Source organism: Salmo salar, chromosome 18 (genome assembly GCF_965601325.2).
Source record: "Salmo salar chromosome 18, fSalSal1, whole genome shotgun sequence".
Classification (NCBI taxonomy): Eukaryota; Metazoa; Chordata; class Actinopteri; order Salmoniformes; family Salmonidae; genus Salmo; species Salmo salar.
Window position 1 is genome coordinate 37,470,210 of NC_138308.1, and position 27,639 is coordinate 37,497,848.

The 27,639-nt window shown below is 43.2% G+C and overlaps 1 protein-coding gene across 1 annotated transcript; it reads right to left on the minus strand.

Annotated features, from left to right (window-relative positions):
* Window positions 1-10,987: 10,987 nt before the first annotated feature.
* On the minus strand, window positions 10,988-27,051 carry LOC100136575 (serum albumin 1). The gene is given in 15 exon segments (NM_001123665.1): window positions 10,988-11,361; window positions 12,290-12,422; window positions 12,608-12,831; window positions 13,678-13,819; window positions 14,066-14,169; window positions 16,070-16,202; window positions 16,396-16,616; window positions 17,155-17,284; window positions 17,394-17,491; window positions 17,681-17,813; window positions 21,126-21,214; window positions 21,399-21,521; window positions 22,969-23,077; window positions 23,079-23,102; window positions 26,864-27,051. Coding segments are annotated over 15 exon segments (1,827 nt in total). The 5' UTR covers window positions 26,983-27,051; the 3' UTR covers window positions 10,988-11,316.
* Between the last annotated feature and the right edge of the window lie 588 nt (window positions 27,052-27,639).

The following is a 27,639-nucleotide window of genomic DNA, read 5'->3' on the forward strand; positions in this document are numbered from 1 at the left end:
AGGAAACAACAAGACTTATTCCTATCTATATTTTATTCATACTAATGTAATCATCTATATTATATTTTAGCAAATTCACACATGATCAGTAAAACTATCTGAAGCTACCATCTCGCATGGTTTTATTATGAATATAAAAGGGGCGCACAACAATCATTTTTTACATTTTATGACACATTTGGAGGTAATTGGTCATTGTGTGTTGTTGTTTGATTTTTGGGATTACAGAAGCATATTTGCTCACATGCTGTCGAACTCTGGTGAGGTACTGTGCGTCAGTGACGTGCGGTTAGTGTAGGAGGGGTAGGCAGTGTTCACCCTGTGATAATGTCATACAAAAAGCTGTTATGAAAAGACAAATGATAAATTATTGTCATTTTCTTTTGATATCTAATGTTTTTCTCAATGATTCTGGTGGTTTTTATGCTCATGATATTAGATATTTTTTTTAACTCAGGAAAGGCGCCCGGGTATTATCGTCTTTCTTTCCATCCTTTCAAAGCCATTCAAATCTTTGACGCACACAGCGGTTAATGCAGGGCTGGTCCTGGCCGTTCTGCCGCCCCTACAAGTCACTGTGAGTAAAATGAAGGTGAAAAGACATCTAAAATACTTTTTTTCCCCCCAGACATTGAAAGTATTCGATTTAGGTTCTGAGTGAAAGTTGAACATATGTATTTTCTGGACGTTGAAATCAGGTTAATTTTCGGTTTTGAATGAAAGTTGAAAATATGTAATTTAGAGAAGTCAATGTTTGGGCCATTGAAGTCACCAGACCTGGGATTTCGGGTGTTTAGCCCCGAATGATTTTGTCTCAGCCCGGAGTCTTTTGCCCTGCTGGGATGGTGTAAAACAAACTAGTCTACACTGTATTACACACTGAAATGAATACTCCAATCATGAATGAACCTGTCCTGCCCTTTTTCAGTGCTGCCTAAAAGCAGCATTTCTGTGTGAGGTGGCACTTTAGGAGGCGGGGTCAAAGTGGTTTTCCAAGACATTTCTGATTCATCCAAAGAAATTTCGGCGCAAAGATGGAGAACTGGAGGTAAACTTTGTTATCTTGCCTCTACTGTAACACATTTTCTTAGCCCATGTTGATGCTATTCAGAGTTATTGACCTCACAGTAAACCAGATTAGAGTAATTTACATTTCAACATGTTGACTCAAAGCTGTACTGACAGATAACGTTAAACTATATCAACATTGTCACATACACATGTTTAGTAGATGTTATTGCGGGTGTAGCAAAATGCTTGTGTTTCTAGCTCCAACAGTGCAGTAATATCTAACAAGTAATATCTAACAATACACACACAATCTAAAGCAAAGGAATGGAATTAAGAATATATAAATATTTGGACGAGCAATGTCAGAGCGGGACGTTAGTTGACTACACAGTCTATCTAGCAGTGCTGCTAACATTAGCTACCTAGCAAATTTTATGAGCAGGGTTTTGACAGTAATTGATTAGCTATCTGGACACTGAATCCAACTTTTGGAGCTCTGTTCACCATTCGACAAGTATCACTGACTAACCAACAAGTATCACTGACTAACCAACAAGTATCACTAACTAACCAACAGGTATCACTTACTAACCCCCCCACTCACACACACACTCTACAGTTATATTACATGCCTACTGTTAATGTAAGTTTATGCAGTTCCAACATAATCAAGGTTGGCAGCCTAAAATCCCAATCCTGCTATATTGCACCTAACTACAACATTATTTCATGCAAAACATTAATTTGTGGTCTAGGCTGCCACCCTTTGGATTGTTTTGGAACTGCACAGTGCCCACAGCATGACTAGCTCACATTAGTTAGCAATAATGTGACCAACATCAACATGAGGCTTTTTGTTTTTATTGCCAATCAAATATTGGACATGGTTTATGAAAACATTGCAACAAAATGATACAAATACTTTTTCCAACAATTTTTTTAAATGGAAAATTACAATATAGTTATGCACTTGTAATATGTACTTGCTAATAGATTTGTATAAATATTATTAACACCATATTCCATGGGTTTACTGACCACAATCTATTGAATTAATATGAAGAAGTGTTGATTATTTGACTTCAGGAGAACACAGTGCATGGAAGAAAGCAGTGAGATATGCAACATCGCGTTATGTTTCTGCTAAATGTTCACTGCTAGGGTGCCAAGCCAAGAGTGTGGGGTGCTTCATTTCGGTCGCGCAGAGATCAAACCCCCCCACCCGGAGTTGGCCCCGGGTCTTCAGGTTTGAGCCCCGGATGTTCTGAATGTCTAGTGACGTCCCTGGTTTGGGCCAAATCAATGCTGGTCCAGACCTGACAAAATCTGAACCAAACATAGACGTCTATAATTGGTTCAGATTTGGTTCAGACTCGATCAAAAAACAACGTCCGTGGACGTTGAAACCAAGTCTAGTCCGGACAGGGCCAAAAAATCAAGTCCAGTCCGGACTGCACCAAAAACCAAGTCCAGTCTGAACTGCACCAAAAAACCAAGTCCAGTCTGGACTGCACCAAAAAAACCAAGTCCAGTCTGGACTGCACCAAAAAACCAAGTCCAGTCTGAACTGCACCAAAAAACCAAGTCCAGTCTGGACTGCACCAAAAAAACCAAGTCCAGTCCGGACAGGGCCAAAAAACCAAGTCCAGTCTGAACTGCACCAAAAAAAACAAGTCCAGTCTGGACTGCACCAAAAAAACCAAGTCCAGTCCGGACAGGGCCAAAAAAAACAAGTCCGGTCTGAACTGCACCAAAAAAACCAAGTCCAGTCCGGACAGGGCCAAAAAACCAAGTCCAGTCTGAACTGCACCAAAAAAAACAAGTCCAGTCCGGACAGGGCCAAAAAAATGAGTCCAAAAGGTATCAGCGTCGGTCCGTGCTTACTGAGGTATAGCCTACAGCAGGGAGGGGCAATTCCAGTCCTCAGGGGCCGGAGTGATGTCACACTTTTTCCCCCATCCCCAATCAACACAGCTGATGAAACTAATTGCATTCTAAACTGAAGATCATGATTAGTTGATTATTGGAGTCAGATGTGTTATTGTGACACCAATCAGGCCCCAGAGGATTGGAGTTGCCCATCCCTGGCCTACAGTGTCACATGAAATTTGCTGCCCTCGTCAACATGCTGCCATAGGCGGCTGTGTAATCCTGTCTAATGAGTGAGCCGACCCTGGGTTCCTGACTCCAGTCACTGTTAATGGACAGGATCGCCATAGGCAGCTGTGTAATCCTGTCTAATGAGCGGGCCGGCCCTGGGTTCCTGACTCCAGTCACTGTTACTGGACATGACTGATGATTGGCTGAGAGATATTGATGATACAATTATTGTGGGGGCTGTCTTGTTAGACTTCAGTGTAGCTTTTGACATTATTGATCATAGTCTACTGCTGGAAAAACGTATGTGTTATGGCTTTACACTCACTGCTATAATGTGGATAAAGAGTGACTTGTCTAACAGAACACATGTTCTTTAATAGGGCTAGGGGGCAGTATTGACACGGCTGGATAAAAAACATACCCGATTTAATCTGGTTACCACTCCTACCCAGTAACTAGAATATGCATATACTTATTACATATGGATAGAAAACACCCTAAATTTTCTAAAACTGTTTGAATGGTGTCTGTGAGTATAACAGAACTCAAATGGCAGGTCAAAACCTGAGAGATTCCTTTACAGGAAGTGGCCTGTCTGACCATTTCTTGAACTTCTTTTCCATCTCTATCATTTACTAAGGATCTCTGCTCTAACGTGACACTTCCCACGTCGTCCATAGGCGCTCAGAGCCCGGGAAAAAACAGAATGTCGTCATTCCAGCCCCAGGCTGAAACACATTATCGCCTTTCTCAAGTGGCCGATCAAGGGACACGGGCTTATGCGCGTGACCCCGACCGCCCCCGCCTTTGGGATTTTTTCCTCTGTTTGCCGAAAAGGAGATTCCCTGTCGGAATATTATCGCTTTTCTACGAGAAAAGTGTCGTAAAAATTGATTTTAAACAGCGGTTGACATGCTTCGAAGTACGGTAATGGAATATTTAGAATTTTATTGTCACGAATTGCGCCATGCGCGTGACACTTCTTTACTATTTCGGATAGTGTCTGGAACGCACGAACAAAACGCCGCTATTCGGATATAACGATGGATTATTTTGGACCAAACCAACATTTGTTATTGAAGTAGCAGTCCTGGGTGTGCATTCTGACGAAGACAACAAAAGGTAATCAAACTTTTATAATAGTAAATATGATTATGGTGAGTGCTAAACTTGCCGGGTGTCTAAATAGCGAGCCCGTGAAGCCTGGGCTATGTACTTAGAATATTGCAAAATGTGCTTTCACCAAAAAGCTATTTTAAAATCGGACATATCGAGTGCATAGAGGAGGTCTGTATCTATAATTCTTAAAATAATTGTTATGCTTTTTGTGAACGTTTATCGTGAGTAATTTAGTAAAATGTTAGCGAATTCCCCGGAAGTTTGCGGGGGGTATGCTAGTTCTGAACGTCACATGCTAATGTAAAAAGCTGGTTTTTGATATAAATATGAACTTGATTGAACAAAACATGCATGTATTGTATAACATAATGTCCTAGGGTTGTCATCTGATGAAGATCATCAAAGGTGAGTGCTGCATTTAGCTGTCTTCTGGGTTTTGGTGACATTATATGCTGGCTTGAAAAATGGGTGTCTGATTATTTCTGGCTTGGTACTCTGCTGACATAATCTAATGTTTTGCTTTCGTTGTAAAGCCTTTTTGAAATCGGACAGTGTGGTTAGATTAACGAGAGTCTTGTCTTTAAATGGCTGTAAAATAGTCATATGTTTGAGAAATTGAAGTAATAGGATTTTTAAGGTTTTGAAAATCGCGCCACAGGCTGGCAGTGGCTGTTACGTAGGTGGGACGCAAGCGTCCCACCTAGCCCATAGAGGTTAATGGAAGCCTATCAAATATAATCCAGTTAGAATCAGGAATTCCTCAGGGTAGCTGTTTAGGCCCCTTGCTTTTTTCAATTTTTACTAATGACATGCCACTGACTTTGAGTAAAGCCAGAGTTTCTATGTATGTGACTCAGCACTATACACGTCAGCTACTACAGCGACTGAAATGACTGCAACACTCAACAAAGAGCTACAGTTAGTTTCAGAGTAGGTGGCAAGGAATAAGTTAGCCCTAAATATTTCTTAAACTAAAAGCATTTGTATTTGGAACAAAACACTCACTAAACCCTAAGCCTCAACTAAATGTTGTAATAAATAATTTGGAAATTGAGCAAGTTGAGATGCTAGATTGTAAACTGTCATGGTCAAAACATATTTATGCAGTAGTAGCTAAGATGGGAGAAGTCTGTCTATAATAAAGCGATGCTCTGCCTTCTTAACAACACTATCAACAAGGCAGGTCCTACAGGCCCTAGTTTTGTTGCACCTTGACTACTGTTCAGTCGTGTGGTCAGGTGCCACAAAAAAGGACGTAGAAAAATTGCAATTGGCTCAGAACAGGGCAGCACGGCTGGCACTTGTATGTACACAGAGAGCTAATATTAATAATATGCATGTCTTTCCTGCCTGAAAGTGGAGGAGAGATTGACTTCATCACTACTTGTATTTATGAGAGGTATTGACATGTTGAATGCACTGAGCTGTCAGTCTAAACTACTGGCACACAGCTCGGACAGCCATGCATACCCCACCAGTCATGCCACTCGAGGTGTCTTCACAGTCCCCAAGTCCAGAACAGGCTCACAGTACTACATAGAGCCATGACTACATGGAACTCTATTCCACATCAAGTAACTGACGCAAGCAGTAAAATTAGATTTAAAAAACAGAAGAAAAAACAGCTTATTTCCCTCATTAAAATGCAAATCAATTTATTACATTTTTGAGATGCGTTTTTCTGGATTTTGTTGTTGTTATTCTGTCTCTCACTGTTCAAATAAACCTACCATTAAAATTATAGACTGATCATTTCTTTGTCAGTGGGCAAACGTACAAAATCAGCAGGGGATCAAATACTTTTTTCCCTCACTGTGTGTGTGTGTTTGCGTGTGGTGGTGCTCAGTGCATTGGAAGATTTGTAAATCCATTGTGAAAGGCTATGGAGTTTGCGCTGTGAATTATTCAGATGAAATGTGTCCATATATTGGTCTTTTAGTGCCACTTATCAGTTGTAACTGTGGATGCTACATCGGTCTATGGCTGAGCTCAGTTCAGCAGTGTGTCTTTTTGTTTGACAGTCATCTGAGCCTATCCTTTGTGTATCTTGGCTACAATGGTATTTACATTTGGTGAAAAATTGTTTGTCATTTTCAGTTAATATCCTATGTCAGTGTTTCTCAATTTCAGTCCTCCAGTACTCCCAGCAGCACACATTTTTGTTGTAGCCCCAGACAAAATCACCTGATTTAACTCATTGAGGGCTTGATGATTAGTTGACAAGATGAATCAGGTGAGCTTGTCTGGGGCTACAACAGAAAAAGGTATGCTGTTAGGGTACTGGAGGACTGGAGTTGGGAAACACTGGCCTAAGTCACACTGGTTGTTGGAGCTATCTGTTGTGTGGTGAACTGGGGCTTCATCAAGGTTTATTGAGTAAAGGGAGTAAATCTGGCTTTGGTAATAACCAGTGCCTATCCAGTCATTGAATTCACCACACGTCACTGTTGTGTGTGAGTAGCTTCACCTAGTGCCAAGTGGACAGTTTTTGGCCAGCTAGGCAACAAGGGCAATTAAGGTCACCACTACAGAATTAAAGTCCCCCAGCCACATTTAACAACACAACAAGCACATACGTCACACAACAAACAAAGTGAGATGCTGAAACAGATGGAGGCATTCCAATCAGTGCAAAGAAGCCTGAATGTTCCCCTTTATGTGTGTCCCAAATGGCACACTATTTCCTATATAGTGCACTATTCTTTTGACTAGAGCCCTATGAGCCTTGTGAAAAGTAGTGCCCTATATAGGGAATAGGGTGCTATTTGGGTCGCATACTATGTATTTAAAAGGCTTATTATCATCATTAATGTTTTTTAAATCATATTATTCATATTTGCATATTTGTAACATGTGTTTTTTTATATCACACAGAACAGAAGGTCAGGGTTCTTTCTCAATTACATTTATTTGGGTCCTGAGTGGCGCAACGGTCTGAGGCACTGCATTTCAGTGCTAGAGGCGTCACTACAGACACGAATCCAGGCTGTATTACAGCGGTCTGAGGCACTGCATTTCAGTGCTAGAGGCGTCACTACAGACACAAATCCAGGCTGTATCACAGCAGTCTGAGGCACTGCATTTCAGTGCTAGAGGCGTCACTACAGACACAAATCCAGGCTGTATCACAGCGGTCTGAGGCACTGCATTTCAGTGCTAGAGTTGTCACTACAGACACGAATCCAGGCTGTATCACAGCGGTCTGATGCACTGCATTTCAGTGCTAGAGGCGTCACTACAGACAAGAATCCAGGCTGTATCACAGCGGTCTGAGGCACTGCATTTCAGTGCTAGAGGCGTCACTACAGACACGAATCCAGGCTGTATCACAACCGGCTGTGTTTTAGAAGTTTTAGAACACCTACTCATTCAAGGGTTTTTCTTTATTTTGACTATTTTCTACATTGTAGAATAATAGTGAAGACATCAAAACTATGAAATAACACATATAGAATCATGTAGTAACCAAAAAAGTGTTAAACAAATCAAAAGATATTTTATATTTGAGATTCTTTAAATAGCCACCCTTTGCCTTGATGACAGATTTGCACACTCATGGCATTCTCTCAAACAGCTTCATGAGGTAGTCACCTGGAATGCATTTACATGAACAGGTGTGCCTTAAAAGTTAATTTGTGGAATTTCTTTCCTTCTTAATGCGTTTGAGCCAATCAGTTGTGTTGTGACAAGGTAGGGGGGTATACAGAAGATAGCCCTATTTGGTAAAAGACTACGTCCATATTATGGCAAGAACAGCTCAAATAAGCAAAGAGAAATGACAGTCCATCATTACTTTAAGACATGAAAGTCAGTCAATACAAAACATTTCAAGAACTTTGAAAGTTTCTTCAAGTGCAGTCGCAAAAACCATCAAGCGCTATGATGAAACTGGCTCTCATGGACTGCCACAGGATTGGAAGACCCAGAGTTACATCTGCTGCAGAAGATAAGTTCATTAGAGTTACCAGCCTCAGAAATTGCAGGCCAAATAAATGCTTCACAGTGTTCAAAAAACAGACACATCTCAACATCAACTGTTCAGAGGAGACTGTGAATCAGGCCTTCATGGTCGAATTGCTGCAAAGAAACCACTACTAAAGGACACCAATAAGAAGTAGAGACTTGCTTGGACCAAGAAACACAAGTAATGGACATTAGACTGGTGGAAATCTGCCCTTTCCAAATTTGAGATTTTTGGTTCCAACCGCCGTGTCTTTGTGAGACGCGGTGTGGGTGAACGGATGATCTCCACATGTCTATTTCCCACCGTGAAGCCTGGAGGAGGAGGTGTGAGGGTGTGGGGGTGCTTTTCTGGTGACACTGTCTGTGATTTATTTAGAATTGAAGGCACATTTAACCAGCATGGCTACCACAGCATTCTGCAGCGATACGCCATCCCATCTGGTTTGGGCTTAGTGGGACCATCATTTGTTTTTCAACAGGACAATGACCCAACACACCTTCAGACTGTGTAAGGGATATTTTACCAAGAAGGAGAGTGACGGAGTGCTGCATCAGATGACCTGGCATCCACAATCACCCAACCTCAACCAAATTGAGATGGTTTGGGATGAGTCGGACCGCAGAGTGAAGGAAAAGCAGCCAACAAGTGCTCAGCATATGTAGGAAGTCCTTCAAGACTGTTGGAAAAGCATTACAAGAGAAGCTGGTTAAGAGAATGCCAATAGTGTGCAAAGCTGTCATCAAGGCCAAGGGTGGCTATTTGAAGAATCTCAAATATAAAATATATTTTAAACATTTTAACACTTTTTTGGTTACTACATGATTCCATATGTGTTATTTCATAGTTTTGATGTCTTCACTATTATTCTACAATGTAGAAAATAGTAAAAATAAAAACCCTTGAATGAGTAGGTGTTCTAAAACTTTTGACCGGTAGTGAATATACACTGCTCAAAAAAATAAAGGGAACACTTAAACAACACAATGTAACTCCAAGTCAATCACACTTCTGTGAAATCAAACTGTCCACTTAGGAAGCAACACTGATTGACAATAAATTTCACATGCTGTTGTGCAAATGGAATAGACAACAGGTGGAAATTATAGGCAATTAGCAAGACACCCCCAATAAAGGAGTGGTTCTGCAGGTGGTGACCACAGACCACTTCTCAGTTCCTATGCTTCCTGGCTGATGTTTTGGTCACTTTTGAATGCTGGCGGTGCTTTCACTCTAGTGGTAGCATGAGACGGAGTCTACAACCCACACAAGTGGCTCAGGTAGTGCAGCTCATCCAGGATGGCACATCAATGCGAGCTGTGGCAAGAAGGTTTGCTGTGTCTGTCAGCGTAGTGTCCAGAGCATGGAGGCGCTACCAGGAGACAGGCCATTACATCAGGAGACGTGGAGGAGGCCGTAGGAGGGCAACAACCCAGCAGCAGGACTGCTACCTCCGCCTTTGTGCAAGGAGGAGCAGGAGGAGCACTGCCAGAGCCCTGCAAAATGACCTCCAGCAGGCCACAAATGTGCATGTGTCTGCTCAAACGGTCAGAAACTGACTCCATGAGGGTGGTATGAGGGCCCGACGTCCACAGGTGGGGGTTGTGCTTACAGTCCAACACCGTGCAGGACGTTTGGCATTTGCCAGAGAACACCAAGATTGGCAAATTCGCCACTGGCGCCCTGTGCTCTTCACAGATGAAAGCAGGTTCACACTGAGCACATGTGACAGACGTGACAGAGTCTGGAGATGCCGTGGAGAACGTTCTGCTGCCTGCAACATCCTCCAGCATGACCGGTTTGGCGGTGGGTCAGTCAAGGCGTGGGGTGGCATTTCTTTGGGGGGGCCGCACAGCCCTCCATGTGCTCGCCAGAGGTAGCCTGACTGCCATTAGGTACCGAGATGAGATCCTCAGGCCCCTTGTGAGACCATATGCTGGTGCGGTTGGCCCTGGGTTCCTCCTAATGCAAGACAATGCTAGACCTCATGTGGCTGGAGTGTGTCAGCAGTTCCTGCAAGAGGAAGGCATTGATGCTATGGACTGGCCCGCCCGTTCCCCAGACCTGAATCCAATTGAGCACATCTGGGACATCATGTCTCGCTGCATCCACCAACGCCACGTTGCACCACAGACTGTCCAGGAGTTGGCGGATGCTTTAGTCCAGGTCTGGGAGGAGATCCCTCAGGAGACCATCCGCCACCTCATCAGGAGCATGCCCAGGCATTGTAGGGAGGTCATACAGGCACGTGGAGGCCACACACACTACTGAGCCTCATTTTGACTTGTTTTAAGGACATTACATCAAAGTTGGATCAGCCTGTAGTGTGGTTTTCCACTTTAATTTTGAGTGTGACTCCAAATCTAGACCTCCATGGGTTGATAAATTGGATTTCCATTGATTATTTTTGTGTGATTTTGTTGTCAGCACATTCAACTATGTAAAGAAAAAAGTATTTAATAAGATTATTTCATTCATTCAGATCTAGGATGTGTTATTTTAGTGTTCCCTTTATTTTTTTGAGCAGTGTTTATATTTCCACAACTCTAATGCACCGTACATATACCAGAAAGTTGCTTCATGTCATGTCTTCTATAAATCATAAAGGAGTGACAAGACACAGTGGCTGTAATCAACTATCCAGGGAGCCATGGACACATAAATAATGAATAAACAGTTCTAAAAAAACTCCTGGGTTAAAATGGTGAGATCGTCATAATGAAACTAACTCATGGACAAGTATTAAAGTCTTGAGAATCCTCCTACCACATAATAAATAAATATCCACGGCAGTAATGCAGTTGAAAAACATGACTTTATTCAGTTATTAATGTATTTGATTGACAGGAGTCATTCATGTCTATCAGAAATTAACCAGTGGTGTGATTCATCCCAGATAGAGGTTTGATGAGGATAGACTGTAAGGCTTATGAGTCAATCACAGATCACTGATAGACAGACTTATGAGTGGATGACAAGACGTTGCTGATAGAAGGATGAGGTCACCGTGATGTAAATGGAGGCTGGGGAGGTAGATGGATCGATACAGACAGAACCTTCATTTGATTTTTATTGTTTTAAATCATCAGTTCATCTTTTGAAATTAAAATCATCAAAATTCTATCCTAAACCTTGACCAGCTCTGCACTCTCAGAAACCAGCTTGGGTGCCTGTAGGAGAAAACAAGGTGATCAGTTGTTAGAATCAATGAATGTTTTCCCTTTACTGTTGTACCACCTCTTAATGAAACATGATGTTTTCTCTTTACTGTTCTGTACCACCTCTTAATGAAACATGATGTTTTCTCTTTACTGTTGTACCACCTCTTAATGAAACATGATGTTTTCTCTTTACTGTTCTGTACCACCTCTTAATGAAACATGATGTTTTCTCTTTACTGTTCTGTACCACCTCTTAATGAAACATGATGTTTTCTCTTTACTGTTCTGTACCACCTCTCTTAATGAAACATGATGTTTTCTCTTTACTGTTCTGTACCACCTCTTAATGAAACATGATGTTTTCTCTTTACTGTTCTGTACCACCTCTCTTAATGAAACATGATGTTTTCTCTTTACTGTTCTGTACCACCTCTTAATGAAACATGATGTTTTCTCTTTACTGTTCTGTACCACCTCTTAATGAAACATGATGTTTTCTCTTTACTGTTCTGTACCACCTCTTAATGAAACATGATGTTTTCTCTTTACTGTTCTGTACCACCTCTTAATGAAACATGATGTTTTCTCTTTACTGTTCTGTACCACCTCTTAATGAAACATGATGTTTTCTCTTTACTGTTCTGTACCACCTCTTAATGAAACATGATGTTTTCTCTTTACTGTTCTGTACCACCTCTTAATGAAACATTATGTTTTCTCTTTACTGTTCTGTACCACCTCTTAATGAAACATGATGTTTTCTCTTTACTGTTCTGTACCACCTCTTAATGAAACATGACTGGAAGGAGGAAAAGGTATCTGAACAGAAACAGTCACACAAACAGTCTTAAGGTAATATGGTGTTTTGAGTGATCTTTTCTACAATAAAGATGAAAAGGTTTGAACATGTGATCAGTATGGAGCAGTGAGTGTTTACCTCCTCAGTGAAGCATGCTGCTTGGTCCTCAGCAGCACAGCACTTCTCCTTCATGGTGTGATATTTAGTAGAGATGGTCTTCAGATGATCCTCAGTGATGGTGGTCTTATGTCTGACCACACCGTACAGTAGTCTGAGGAGACACACACACATATACACACACACAAACACACACATAAAAAAATGAGTTGGAGTGTGTGTATGTGTGAGCTCGTGCTCGTGTGTGTGTATGTGTGTGTGTGTTAGTTTCATGCCTACGTGTGTTTAATTTGTGCCCACGTGTTTATTCACAGTGCGTTGGTAAAATATCTTACTCACTTCTTTCCAGAGAGCAGCAGATCCTTGCTGTCCTTGGTGCAGAGCTCGGGGCCCATGTGGAAGCTGCTGGCATCCAGCTCTGGGGGCGTGAACTCTGTGTCAGGCTGGATGGCCAGGATGCAGTGTCTCCTCATGGAATAGGACTGGTTGCAGCAGTGGGCGATGTGGGGGTTAATGCTGGAGGGGTCATAGTCGTCACATGTGGCGTCGATGGCGTCGGTCAGCTGTGGAGAGGACACATGGAGGAAGATGTCAATGGGTCATGTAGAGTAGAGCAGAGTACAGTACAGTAGAGTACATTAGAGTACAGTACAGTAGAGCAGAGTACAGTACAGTACAGTAGAGTACAGTACAGTAGAGCAGAGTACAGTAGAGTACGGTAGAGTACAGTAGAGTAGAGCAGAGTACAGTAGAGTACAGTACAGTAGAGCAGAGTACAGTACAGTACAGTAGAGTACAGTACAGTAGAGCAGAGTACAGTAGAGTACGGTAGAGTACAGTAGAGTAGAGTACAGTAGAGCAGAGTACAGTAGAGTACGGTAGAGTACAGTAGAGTAGAGCAGAGTACAGTAGAGTACAGTAGAGTACAGTACAGTAGAGCAGAGTACAGTAGAGTACGGTAGAGTACAGTAGAGTAGAGCAGAGTACAGTACAGTAGAGCAGAGTACAGTAGAGTACAGTACAGTAGAGCAGAGTACAGTAGAGTACGGTAGAGTACAGCAGAGTAGAGCAGAGTACAGTACAGTACAGTACAGTAGAGCAGAGTACAGTAGAGTACAGTAGAGTAGAGTACAGTACATGGTGTTGGTCAGCTGTGGTGACAGAGACAGTAAGAGGAGGGGTCAACACTGGGAAGAGCAGAGTGATTTAAAATGAGAGGATGTGACATGTCTAGGGAGACGTGGAGGGAGGGGGTAGTGGAGGGAGGGGGTAGTGGAGGGAAAGGTAGGGAGGAGGTGTGTGTGTCAGACCTCTGTCTGTATTTGTGTGCTTGCGTATGTGTGTGCTTACATGCGTGTGTGTGTGTGCTTGCGTGCATTTGTGTGTGTGCGTGTGTGTGTGTGTCAGACCTTCTCCTCTGCGCAAGGCAGGACGAAGTGGCCTTGCTCGTCCTTGCAGCAGGCATGGAGGACATCATGCACTGTCTCTGACACCATGTGGAGCTGGTCGAAGGAGGCCTGGGGCATTATCCTGGTGTAGTACACCATCATACTGAAGGAGGAGGAGATGGAGGAGGAGGTGGAGGAAGAGGAAGAGGAGGAGTTAATTGTCATTACATAGTAATGTATTAAATATAAATGAACCATTCATAAACTATTAATAAGCCATAAAGTAACGATCAATTCACCCATAAAAACATCTGTCGGTAAGTTGTTAGGTGATATTTAAGATCCCATATAACATGAATCTCATCTACTTTGATCTTCAATATCTCTGTGTTAAAGCGTGACCCCTCACCTCTTCTCAAAGCTGTCATCGCTCACGGCAGCCTCAGCAGCACACATCTTCTTGTAGTAGTCCGTCTCATCAGTGATCTTCTTATCAATATCACTGCCTGCCAGCTGGAGACAGAACCATTCATACAGTTGGCATGATGCCACATGACGGGGCAGAGGCCATTATTATGGTCTAAAAATACTATGGATTCAGTGCTAGCCTGCTGAGTTAAAGCCAACAACCATCAACTATTAGCTCAGGGAGCTAACGCAAGTATTCAGGTCAAGGCAATCATCACACTGTAACCAGCTAGGTTACACATCATCACAGACTGATATATAGTGTAACTAGCCAGGTTACTCATCATCACAGACTGATATATAGTATAACTAGCCAGGTTACTCATCATCACAGACTGATATATAGTATAACTAGCCAGGTTACTCATCATCACACTGTAACTAGCCAGGTTACTCATCATCACAGACTGATATATAGTATAACTAGCCAGGTTACTCATCATCACAGACTGATATATAGTATAACTAGCCAGGTTACACATCATCACAGACTGATATATAGTATAACTAGCCAGGTTACACATCATCACGGACTGATATATAGTGTAACTAGCCAGGTTACTCATCATCACAGACTGATATATAGTATAACTAGCCAGGTTACTCATCATCACAGACTGATATATAGTATAACTAGCCAGGTTACACATCATCACAGACTGATATATACTATAACTAGCCAGGTTACACATCATCACAGACTGATATATAGTGTAACTAGCCAGGTTACTCATCATCACAGACTGATATATAGTATAACTAGCCAGGTTACACATCATCACACTGTAACTAGCCAGGTTACTCATCATCACAGACTGATATATAGTATAACTAGCCAGGTTACTCATCATCACAGACTGATCTATAGTGTAACTAGCCAGGTTACTCATCATCACAGACTGATATATAGTGTAACTAGCCAGGTTACTCATCATCACAGACTGATATATAGTATAACTAGCCAGGTTAAACATCATCACACTGTAACTAGCCAGGTTACTCATCATCACAGACTGATATATAGTATAACTAGCCAGGTTACTCATCATCACACTGTAACTAGCCAGGTTACTCATCATCACAGACTGATATATAGTATAACTAGCCAGATTACTCATCATCACAGACTGATATATAGTATAACTAGCCAGGTTACTCATCATCACACTGTAACTAGCCAGGTTACACATCATCACAGACTGATATATAGTATAACTAGCCAGGTTACACATCATCACAGACTGATATATAGTGTAACTAGCCAGGTTACCCATCATCACAGACTGATATATAGTGTAACTAGCCAGGTTACACATCATCACAGACTGATATATAGTATAACTAGCCAGGTTACTCATCATCACAGACTGATATATAGTATAACTAGCCAGGTTACTCATCATCACAGACTGATATATAGTATAACTAGCCAGGTTACTCATCATCACACTGTAACTAGCCAGGTTACACATCATCACAGACTGATATATAGTATAACTAGCCAGGTTACACATCATCACAGACTGATATATAGTATAACTAGCCAGGTTACTCATCATCACAGACTGATATATAGTATAACTAGCCAGGTTACTCATCATCACAGACTGATATATAGTATAACTAGCCAGGTTACTCATCATCACAGACTGATATATAGTATAACTAGCCAGGTTACACATCATCACAGACTGATATATAGTATAACTAGCCAGGTTACACATCATCACAGACTGATATATAGTATAACTAGCCAGGTTACACATCATCACAGACTGATATATAGTATAACTAGCCAGGTTACACATCATCACAGACTGATATATAGTATAACTAGCCAGGTCTTCTGATAAGAGAAGATAAGACATGATCAACTTTGTTGTCCCCAAAGGGAATTGGTCTTGGGTTGGGGTTACTATGGAAATAACACATGGGTAATACATACAGCGGTTTTGACACACTCTGCGTGGTCCTCCATGTCGCAGCACTGGAGCAAGGCCTGCTCAGCCTCCTTGGCGAACCTCAGAATCACCTGCTGAGACGACTCAGGGTGACGCACTGAGATCTCATAGACCAACCTGCCAATCAGGACAGACCATATACAGAGAGTCAGTAGTCAGACAGCCAATCAGGACAGACCGTACACAGTTGTTTAGCCAATAGCAACACCCCATACAAAGTCAGAATTGTGTGTGTATAGGCAGCTTTTCCAGATGTGTGTGTGTGTGTGTGTGTGTCTGCATGCACGTATGTATGTGCGTAAATACATACTTCCCCATGGCTACATCCGGGGTCTTGGTAAAGGTCTGGCAGACTGCTGCTATGTCAGCGTGAATGTCATAGTGCTCAGACAGACCGTCTGGCTTAGGGTCTGGCTTCATGGCCTCAACACAGGACCCTCTGTGTACTGCATCCTCCTTACAGCATGCAGACAGACCCGCCGCGCGAGACAACACACTCTCATCAGCACACACCTCATCCACCAGGGTCTTCTGTTTGTGGGGTACACACACACAGGCAGGAAGAGTCAGGGACACAAATACATGTATATGCAGACACACACACACATACATCCAACAGAATGAGGCTGAGCGGTGAGAGGGTGAGAGGTGAGAGAGTGAGAGGTGAGAGAGTGAGAGGCTGAGGGGTGAGAGGCTGAGAGAGTGCGAGGCTAAGAGGTGAGAGGTGAGAGAGTGAGAGGCTGAGAGGTGAGAGATGAGAGGGTGAGAGGTGAGAGAGTGAGAGGTGAGAAAGTGAGAGGTGAGAGAGTGAGAGGCTGAGAGAGTGAGAGGCTGAGAGGTGAGAGGCTAAGAGGTGGGAGGCTAAGAGGTGAGAGGCTGAGAGTCTAAGAGGTGAGAGGTAATAGGCTAAGAGGTGAGAGAGTGAGGAGTGAGAAGTTGAGAGGTGAGAGACAGAGAGTGAAAGTTTAAAACGGAAACAGAGAGGAAATGAAAGAGTGTTAAAAGAGAGGAGGAACTAAAAGAGAAATACACCAATAAAAGAGAGGAATAGAGAGAAGACATAGTTTACCCTCTCCTTCATGCATGTGACCATGTCTCCGCTGCAGCAGGGGGCAACAGTCGCTACGATCTTGTCTACCATGCCTCCCATCTCCTGGAAAGAGGCCTGAGGCATCTTCTGACTGTACTGAACCAGCTTCCTGTTAGAACAAACAGACACACACATCAACCAATGGGACTGGCCCAAGGACGGGCTCTCCTGGCTCTCAGCCAATTAGAACCATAGAGTTTTAGATTGACGTGTCCTACTTGGCCTTGACAACGCGGTCTCCATATTTCTTGTGGACGATGCACAGGGACTTGAGTTCAGCCACGCGTTTCATGACGGCGTGTTGGAAAGTAGCTTTCTGGAAAAGAGAGAGAGAGAACGTTTACGTTGGCTTTGTAGGTGCTTTATCTGTCCATGCCAATAAATATGATTGAATTGAATTGAGAGAGAGTCTGCATCCAAAATGGCACCCTATTCTCTCATAGGGTTCTAATCAAAAGTACTGTACTGTATAGAAAATAGGGTGCGATCTGAGACGCCTCCTGACCTTGGTGTCGAAGCAGGTCTGGGCCTCAGCCTCTCCACAGCATGTAGTCAGAACCTCTCCATAACCTTTGGCGATAGCCAGGACCACATGTGGGGGTAGCATCGGGTTACTCTTGGAGAACTTGAAGATGAACCTGAAACACATGCGCACACACACACAAACACACACACACTCAGTAAATTCCCAAAAAACACTCCATATAGCTCAGTGGCCTAACACAGTATTTTAGCTGGTGTGGTCTCAAGTCGATGGTCTCAAGTCAATGGTGTGGTCTCTAGTCGATGGTGTTGTCTCTAGTCAATTGTGTGGTCTCAAGTCGATGGTCTCAAGTCAATGGTGTGGTCTCTAGTCGATGGTGTTGTCTCTAGTCAATTGTGTGGTCTCTAGTTGATGGTGGGGTCTCTAGTCGATGGTGTGGTCTCTAGTCAATGGTCTCAAGTCGATGGTCTCAAGTCAATGGTGTGGTCTCTAGTCGATGGTGTGGTCTCTAGTCAATGGTCTCAAGTCGATGGTCTCAAGTCAATGGTGTGGTGTCAGGTTGATGGTGTAGTCTCTAATCTATGGTGTGGTCTCTAGCAGATGGTGTGGTCGCTAGTCGATGGTGTGGTCTCTAGTCGACGGTGTGGTCTCTAGTCGATGGTGTGGTCTCTAGTCGATGGTGTGGTCTCTAGTCGGTGGTCTCAGGTCGATGGTCTCTAGTCGATGGTGTGGTCTCTAGTCGATGGTTGTGGTCTCTAGTCGATGGTGTGGTCTCTAGTCGATGGTGTGGTCTCTAGTCGATGGTGTGGTCTCTAGTCGATGGTGTTGTCTCTAGTCGACGGTGTGGGCTCTAGTTGATGGTGTGGTCTCAGGTCGATGGTGTGGTAACTAGTCGATGGTGTGGTCTCAAGTCAATGGTCTCAAGTCAATGGTCTCAAGTCGACGGTGTGGTCTCAGGTTGATGGTGTAGTCTCTAATCGATGGTGTGGTCTCAAGTCCATGGTGTGGTCTCTAGTCGATGGTGGGGTCTCTAGTCAATGGTCTCTAGTCGATGGTCTCAAGTCGATGGTGTGGTGTCAGGTTGATTGTGTAGTCTCTAATCGATGGTGTGGTTTCAAGTCCATGGTGTGGTCTCTAGTCGATGGTGTAGTCTCAAGTCCATGGTGTGGTGTCTAGTCGATGGTGTGGTCTCAAGTCCATGGTGTGGTCTCTAGTCGATGGTGTAGTCTCTAGTCGATGGTGTGGTTTTAGTCGATGGTGTGGTTCTAGTCGATGGTGTGGTCTCTAGTCGACGGTGTGGTCTCTAGTCGACGGTATGGTCTCTAGTCGACGGTGTAGTCTCTAGTCGATGGTGTGGTTTTAGTCGATGGTGTGGTTTTAGTCGATGGTGTGGTTTTAGTCGACGGTGTGGTTTTAGTCGACGGTGTGATCTCTAGTCGACGGTGTGGTCTCTAGTCGATGGTGTAGTCTCTAGTCGATGGTGTGGTTTTAGTCGATGGTGTGGTCTCTAGTCGATGGTGTGGTCTCTAGTCGACGGTGTGGTCTCTAGTCGATGGTGTGGTAACTAGTTGATGGTGTAGTCTCAAGTCGATGGTGTGGTCTCTAGTTGATGGTGTGGTCTCAAGTCTATGGTCTCAAGTCGATGGTCTCACGTCGATGGTGTGGTCTCAGGTTGATGGTGTAGGCTCTAATCGATGGTGTGGGCTCAAGTCCATGGTGTGGTCTCTAGTCGATGGTGTGGTAACTAGTTGATGGTGTAGTCTCTAGTCGATGGTGTGGTCTCAAGTCGATGGTGTGGTCTCAAGTCGATGGTCTCAAGTCGATGGTCTCAAGTCGATGGTGTGGTAACTACTCAATGGTGTGGTTTCAAGTCAATGGTCTCAAGTCGATGGTCTCAAGTCGATGGTGTGGTCTTTAGTCGATGGTGTAGTCTCTAATCGATGGTGTGGTCTCAAGTTGATGGTGTGGTCTCTAGTCGATGGTGTGGTCTCTAGTCAATGTCGTGGTAACTAGTCGATAGTGTGTTAACTAGTCGATGGTGTGGTCTCAAGTCAATGGTCTCAAGTCGATGGTCTCAAGTCAGTGGTGTGGTCTCAGGTTGATTGTGTGGTCTCAAGTCCATGGTGTGGTGTCTAGTCGATGGTGTTGTCTCTAGTCGATGGTGTGGTCTCAAGTCGATGGTGTGGTCTCTAGTCGATGGTGTGGTCTCAAGTCCATGGTGTGGTGTCTAGTCGATGGTGTGGTCTCTAGTCGATGGTGTGGTCTCAAGTCGATGGTGTGGTCTCAAGTCCATGGTGTGGTGTCTAGTCGATGGTGTTGTCTCTAGTTGATGGTGTGGTCTCTAGTCGATGGTGTGGTCTCAAGTCGATGGTGTGGTCTCTAGTCGATTGTGTGGTCTCTAGTCTATGGTGTGGTGTCTAGTCGATGGTGTTGTCTTTAGTCGATGGTGTGGTCTCTAGTCGATGGTGTGGTCTCAAGTCGATGGTGTTGGCTCTAGTCGATGGTGTGGTCTCAAGTCGATGGTGTGGTCTCAAGTCAATGGAGGGGTCTCTAGTCGATGGTGTGGTCTCTAGTCAATGGAGGGGTCTCAAGTCGATGGTGTGGTTTTTAGTCGATGGTGTGGTCTCTAGTCGATGGTGTGGTCTCTAGTCGACGGTGTGGTCTCTAGTCTATGGTGTGGTCTCAAGTCCATGGTGTGGTGTCTAGTCGATGGTGTTGTCTTTAGTCGATGGTGTGGTCTCTAGTCGATGGTGTGGTCTCTAGTCGATGGTGTGGTCTCTAGTCGATGGTGTGGTCACTAGTCGATGGTGTGGTCTCTAGTCGATGGTGTGGTCTCAAGTCCATGGTGTGGTGTCTAGTCGATGGTGTTGTCTCTAGTCGATGGTGTGGTCTCAAGTCGATGGTGTGGTCTCTAGTCGATGGTGTGGTCTCAAGTCCATGGTGTGGTGTCTAGTCGATGGTGTTGTCTCTAGTTGATGGTGTGGTCTCTAGTCGATGGTGTGGTCTCAAGTCGATGGTGTGGTCTCTAGTCGATTGTGTGGTCTCTAGTCTATGGTGTGGTCTCTAGTCTATGGTGTTGTCTTTAGTCGATGGTGTTGTCTTTAGTCGATGGTGTGGTCTCTAGTCGATGGTGTGGTCTCTAGTCGATGGTGTGGTCTCAAGTCGATGGTGTGGTCTCTAGTCGATGGAGGGGTCTCTAGTCGATGGTGTGGTCTCTAGTCAATGGAGGGGTCTCAAGTCGATGGTGTGGTTTTTAGTCGATTGTGTGGTCTCTAGTCGATGGTGTGGTCTCTAGTCGACGGTGTGGTCTCTAGTCTATGGTGTTGTCTCTAGTCGATGGTGTAATCTCAAGTTGATGGAGGGGTCTCAAGTCGATGGTGTGGTTTTTAGTCGATGGTGTTGTCTCTAGTCGATGGTGTAGTCTCAAGTTGATGGTTGTGGTCTCTAGTCGAGTGTGGACACTTACCTCCCAACAAAAGCCTTGTGGTCCTTCTTGAAGTCTTCACACTGGTCTGCAGCGGGCAGCTCAGCTTTGAGGGACAGGTCCCGAGGAATCTACAATCAATCAATCAACCACTCAATCAATCAATCAGTCAAATGTATCCATAAAGCCTTTTTTACTTCATCAGTTGTTATATTGTTTTCCAGTAACCCGGTCTACACCCCAAAGAGCAAGCAGAAGCAGAAGGAAGAAACCTGGAAAGGAACCTGGCTCAGAGGGAGGGGTGGTCCATTCTACCTTGGCCTTGTGGTCCACGAAGCAGTGTGTCCTCTCAGCGGCAGTCTTCTCACAGCACATCTTCAGATCGTTCTTCTCCACCAGGGTCTCAGAGGAACACACCGCGCTCTGGAACAGGTCCGCCTGCACACACACAACACACATACAAATAGGAGTACACCGTTTAGCCAGCAAAGAGTGCTATTATATCAGAACAGTTTCAACTGAAACAAACACTGACTGGAAACATTAGTCACTAATGCCCAATTCCATACCTACCTCTGGCCCCTTTCTTTGGGCTCTACCTTTGTGCCCTACATCTGGCCCCTACCCCTGGCCCCTCCTCTGGCCCCTCTCTGGCCCCTACCTACCCCTGGCCAGGCTGGCCAAATGTTAAATGTAAAGTTGGATGATGAGGTGTGATACGGTTGATGAGGTGTGATAAGGATGATGAGGTATGATAAGGATGATGGCATATGATAAGGATGATGAGGTGTGATAAGGATGATGGGATGTGATAAGGATGATGGGGTGTGATAAGGATGATGGGGTGTGATAAGGATGATGGCATATGATAAGGATGATGAGGTGTGATAAGGATGATGAGGTGTGATAAGGATGATGCGGTGTGATAAGGATGATGGGGTGTGATAAGGATGATGGGGTGTGATAAGGATGATGAGGTGTGATAAGGATGATGGGATGTGATAAGGATGATGAGGTGTGATAAGGATGATGCGGTGTGATAAGGATGATGGGGTATGATAAGGATGATGGCGTTTGATAAGGATGATGAGGTGTGATAAGGATGATGGGATGTGATAAGGATGATGGGGTGTGATAAGGATGATGGGGTGTGATAAGGATGATGGCATATGATAAGGATGATGAGGTGTGATAAGGATGATGCGGTGTGATAAGGATGATGGGGTGTGATAAGGATGATGGGGTGTGATAAGGATGATGGGGTGTGATAAGGATGATGAGGTGTGATAAGGATGATGGGATGTGATAAGGATGATGAGGTGTGATAAGGATGATGCGGTGTGATAAGGATGATGGGGTGTGATAAGGATGATGAGGTGTGATAAGGATGATGAGGTGTGATAAGGATGATGGGGTGTGATAAGGATGATGAGGTGTGATAAGGATGATGGGGTGTGAAAAGGATGATGAGGTGTGATAAGGATGATGGGGTGTGATAAGGATGATGGGGTGTGATAAGGATGATGGGGTGTGATAAGGATGAGATGTGATAAGGAAGATGGGGTATGATAAGGATGATGAGGTGTGATAAGGATGATGGGGTGTGCTAAGGTTGATGAGGTGTGCTAAGGTTGATGAGGTGTGCTAAGGTTGATGCAGTATGATAAGGATGATGGGGTATGATAAGGATGATGGGGTGTGCTAAGTTTGATGCAGTATGATAAGGATGATGGGGTATGATAAGGATGATGGGGTGTGCTAAGGTTGATGAGGTGTGATAAGGATGATGAGGTATGATAAGGTTGATGGGGTATGATAAGGATGATGGGGTATGATAAGGATGATGGGGAATGATAAGGATGATGAAATGATAGGTGTCTCTCACCACATCTCTTTCGCAGTCCTCTGGAGGAGTGTCTGAGCAGCATTTGACGCCCATGGCTAAGGCCTCTGCGATGAGAGGCACCAAGTCACCCAACGTACTATCGGGAAGATTTCTGAGCCAGCCCTACAAGGATCCTACACACACACACACACACACACACACACACACACACACACACACACACACACACCACACACACACACACACACACACCACACACACACACACACACACACACACACACACACACACACACACATAGTCAATCAGTCATTCAGATGATGCATTATACCAAAACATGAACACACAGTGCAGTTTACTGACTGAACTCATTGTTATTTGTGGTTAGAGCGTTGGGCCAGTAACCGAAAGGTTGCTGGATCGAATCCCTGAGCTGACAAGGGAAAATCTGTCGTTCTGCCCCTGAACAAGGCAGTTAACCCACTGTTCCTAGGCTGTCATTGTAAATAATAATTTGTTCTTACTGACTTGCCGAGTTAAATAAAAAAATGTTTTGTCCATACTTTTTCTCCCTACCCTACCGTCCCGTCCCGGACAACAATACTTCTACTGCTACTTACAGCTAAGGTTTTAATCAGCAAAAAGGCAAAGAGCCCGCTTTTAAACATAGGATGGTCCTCTCTCAGTAGCTTGCTAGAAAACCAATTTGGATTTAGATTTTTTTGGGGTACAATGGAGGCTTTAAGAGAGAGGCCTTAGTATTTAATAGTTTTAACCCTCCAAACTCATGTTCGTTATGTAAATATGCTCATTTAATTTTATCTTGTTTGCCATTCCAAATAAAGGGAAATAATATCTCCTCACATGATTTGAAAAATGATTCCCTTTGGAGTCAGTAAATTAATTAATAAATATGTAAACTGCGATATGACTAGAGAATTTATCAGGGTAATCTTCCCGTAAATGGATGGGTGTTTTCCCTCTCCACGGTTTTAAGATTCTATATATTTTGCTGTTTTTGATCAAAGTGAATAGTTGCAAAGATCATTCAACTTTTCCAGGATATGTACACCAAGCACATCGACTTCACCATGCACCCATTTAATCGGGATTTAATGTTTGCATCTTTTAGAGACCCAATCCTTAATATAGTATTATCATATTATCTCTTATCATAGTTGGGTTTAAGTTTAGAGAAACTGGTTAAATTATCCAAGTCTTCAATGAGGCTCTTCAAGGTTGAAGATTGAGGACTCAAAGAGAATCATCAGGGTACATTGATCATTTTGTCTCTAATCTCTTTTTTAAAGCAATTCAATGGCCTTAATAAATAGGTATGGTGACAGAGGAAAACCTTGTTTTCCACCTCTTGACAATTCAAAATTCTCAGAGAAGTAACCGTTATTTAATTTTTGACATATTATTGGACATGACTTCTACCCACTTTATGAGATATTCTATAAAGTTGAAAAAATCCAGGCACTTATAAACAGATTCTAGACGTACTGTATGAAATGTTTTCTTAAGATCTGCCATAAAGATTATACTTAGTTTCCCTGCATTCTGATAGTTTTCCATTATTTCTAGTAGTTGTCTAATGTTGTCTCCAATATATCTTCCTTTTAAGAATCCTGTCTGATCGTGATGAATAATGTCCGGTAGGACCTTTTTATTCTATGAGAAATACATTTTGCCAATATTTTTGAATCACAACATTGAAGGGTGAGGGGCTTCAAATTTTTTCCAAGAGACTGGTTATTTATATTGCCCCCCTGGCTCCTGCTTCAGTAGCAGAGAGATCAGTCCCTTCTTTTTGTATGTCTGACAGTTTGCCATTTATATTGATTCATTTCAAATGGGGAAAATCCCTGGTCTCGATGGTATTCCAAAATGTTTATGAACTACTGAAAGATCAATTACTATCATGTTTTAATTACTTATAAATAAATGTCAAACTGTTGGACACATAAAGAGGGACTGATTGCTCTCCTACTGAAACAGGAGCCAGGGCGGCAATATAAAGACCTAACCATCATAATAATGGATCTGTCCCTCTTGTGTGTAGATCAATTTAATACATGTTGAATTCAGAATGTAACACAACAAAATGTGGACTAAGAAAATGTGTGGGCAGAACTGAAAAAGCGTGTGCGAGCAAGGAGGCCTACAAACCTGACTCAGTTACACCAGCTCTGTCAGGAAGAATGAGCCAAAATTCACCCAACTTATTGTGGGAAGCTTGTGGAAGGCTACCCAAAACGTTTGACCCAAGTTAAACAATTTATAGGCAATGCTACCAAATACTAATTGAGTGTATGTAAACTTCTGACCCACTGGGAATGTGATGAAAGAAATAAAAGCTGAAATAAATCATTCTCTCTACTGTTATTCTGACATCTCACATTCTTAAAATAAAGTGGTGATCCTAATTTACCTAAAACAGGGGATTTTTTACTAGGATTAAATGTCAGGAATTGTGAAAAACTGAGTTTAAATGTATTTGGCAAAGGTGTATGTAAACTTCCGATTTCTTTTGATTTTCCCATGATGTCAAGCAAAGAGGCACTGAGTTTGAAGGTAAGCCTTTAAATACATCCACAGGTACACCTCCAATTGACTCAAATGTTGTCAATAATGTCACGTCTTCTCCCGCTCTTCCCTCCCCCTGGCGCTTGAGGGCGCCAGATTGCCTTGTATCACGCACTCCTGCCATCCATCACGCACACCTGCCTTCCCTCGTCACGCGCATCAGCATTATTGGACTCACCTGGACTCACTTATCACCTGTTCATTTCTTCCCCTATAATTGTCAGTTCCCCAGCTCTGTTCCCCACTGCTGCATTGATTGTTTTTGTCTTTGTTTTCTGTATGCTGAAGCTCTTCCTGTCTCGTTCTATGTCTGTTATTGATTAAGATGTCCCAAGTGGTTGAAAGTGGTTGGATTGGTTGAAAAACGAGTTTTAATGACTCCAACCTAAGTGTATGTAAACTTCCGACTTCAACTGTATATACTGTACTACTGCAATATGCCTCATATCTACTACTGCAGTATGAGGCATATCTACTAATGCAATATGAGGCATATCTACTACTGCAATATGAGGCATATCTACTACTGCAATATGAGGCATACTACTACTACTGCATTATGAGGCATATCTACTACTACTGCAATATGAGGCATACTACTACTGCAATATGAGGCATATCTACTAATGCAATATGAGGCATATCTACTAATGCAATATGAGGCATATCTACTACTGCAATATGAGGCATATCTACTACTACTGCATTATGAGGCATATCTACTACCACTGCAGTATGAGGCATATCTACTAATGCAATATGAGGCATATCTACTACTGCAATATGAGGCATATCTACTACTGCAATATGAGGCATACTACTACTACTGCATTATGAGGCATATCTACTACTACTGCAATATGAGGCATACTACTACTGCAATATGAGGCATATCTACAACTACTGCATTATGAGGCATATCTACTACTACTGCAATATGAGGCGTATATACTATTGCAATGTGAGGCATATATACTACTGAAATATAAGGCATGGCTACTACTGCAATATGAAGCATATCTACTACTGCAGTATAAGGTGTATCTACTACTGCATTATGAGGCATATCTACTACTGCATTATGAGGCATATCTACTACTGCATTATGAGGCATATCTACTACTACTGCATTATGAGGCATATCTACTACTGCATTATGAGGCATATCTACTACTGAAATATAAGGCATATCTACTACTGCAGTATAAGGCATATCTACTACTGCAGTATAAGGCATATGTCCTACTACTGTAGTATAAGGCATATCTGCTTCTGCAATATGAGGCATCCTACTACTGAAATATAAGGCATAGCTACTACTGCAATTTTAGGCTGCACTACTCACAAAGATTTGAATCCATCTTCCTTGGCCTCAGTGAAGATGGTACAGATCTGGTTCTGAGCCTGAGACCGGGATAAAACACTCAGCAGCACCAACAGGCTGCAGACAGACAACCACTGCATGATGAAAGGACAGGCGCACGGACGGAGGGATGGATGGAGAGAAGGAGGGATGGATGGAGGACGGAATCTAGCGATTGAGCCAAGGAATGGAGAAATGCAGAGCTCCTTTATACTATTGTGGAATCTGTCAATCATTAGCTGACATCTCTCTGTCTCTCTCTCTGTCTCTCTCTGTCTTTCTCTGTCTCTCCGTCTCTCCGTCCGTCCGTCCGTCCGTCCGTCTCTCTCTCTCTCTCTCTCTCTCTCTCTCCTCTCTCTCTCTCTCTCTCTCTCTCTCTCTCTCTCTCTCTCTCTCTCTCTCTCTCTCTCTCTCTCTCTCTCTCTCTCTCTCTCTCCGCCTCTCTGTCTGTCTTTCTCTCTCTCTCTGTTTCTCCACCTCTCTCTCTATTCTCTCTTTCATTTGGACCCTGGGACTGTGTTTCACAACTGGTCTTTGCACAGAGTGATCTGTCAGTAAATAAACACTGCTTTTTAGATTCCCTTTTCTGTAGTTAGTTCTATGGAAGAAAACTCAGTCACCCAGGTGAAAGTACAGAATATGTGTAGCATGATTTGGGGGGTGAACGGCCAGGAACACAAAGGTCTGAAAGACAAAGTCCAATGTCCGTTGAGCTTCCAAACTGTCCCCATGCTAACCCACCATCTGACTAGATAATA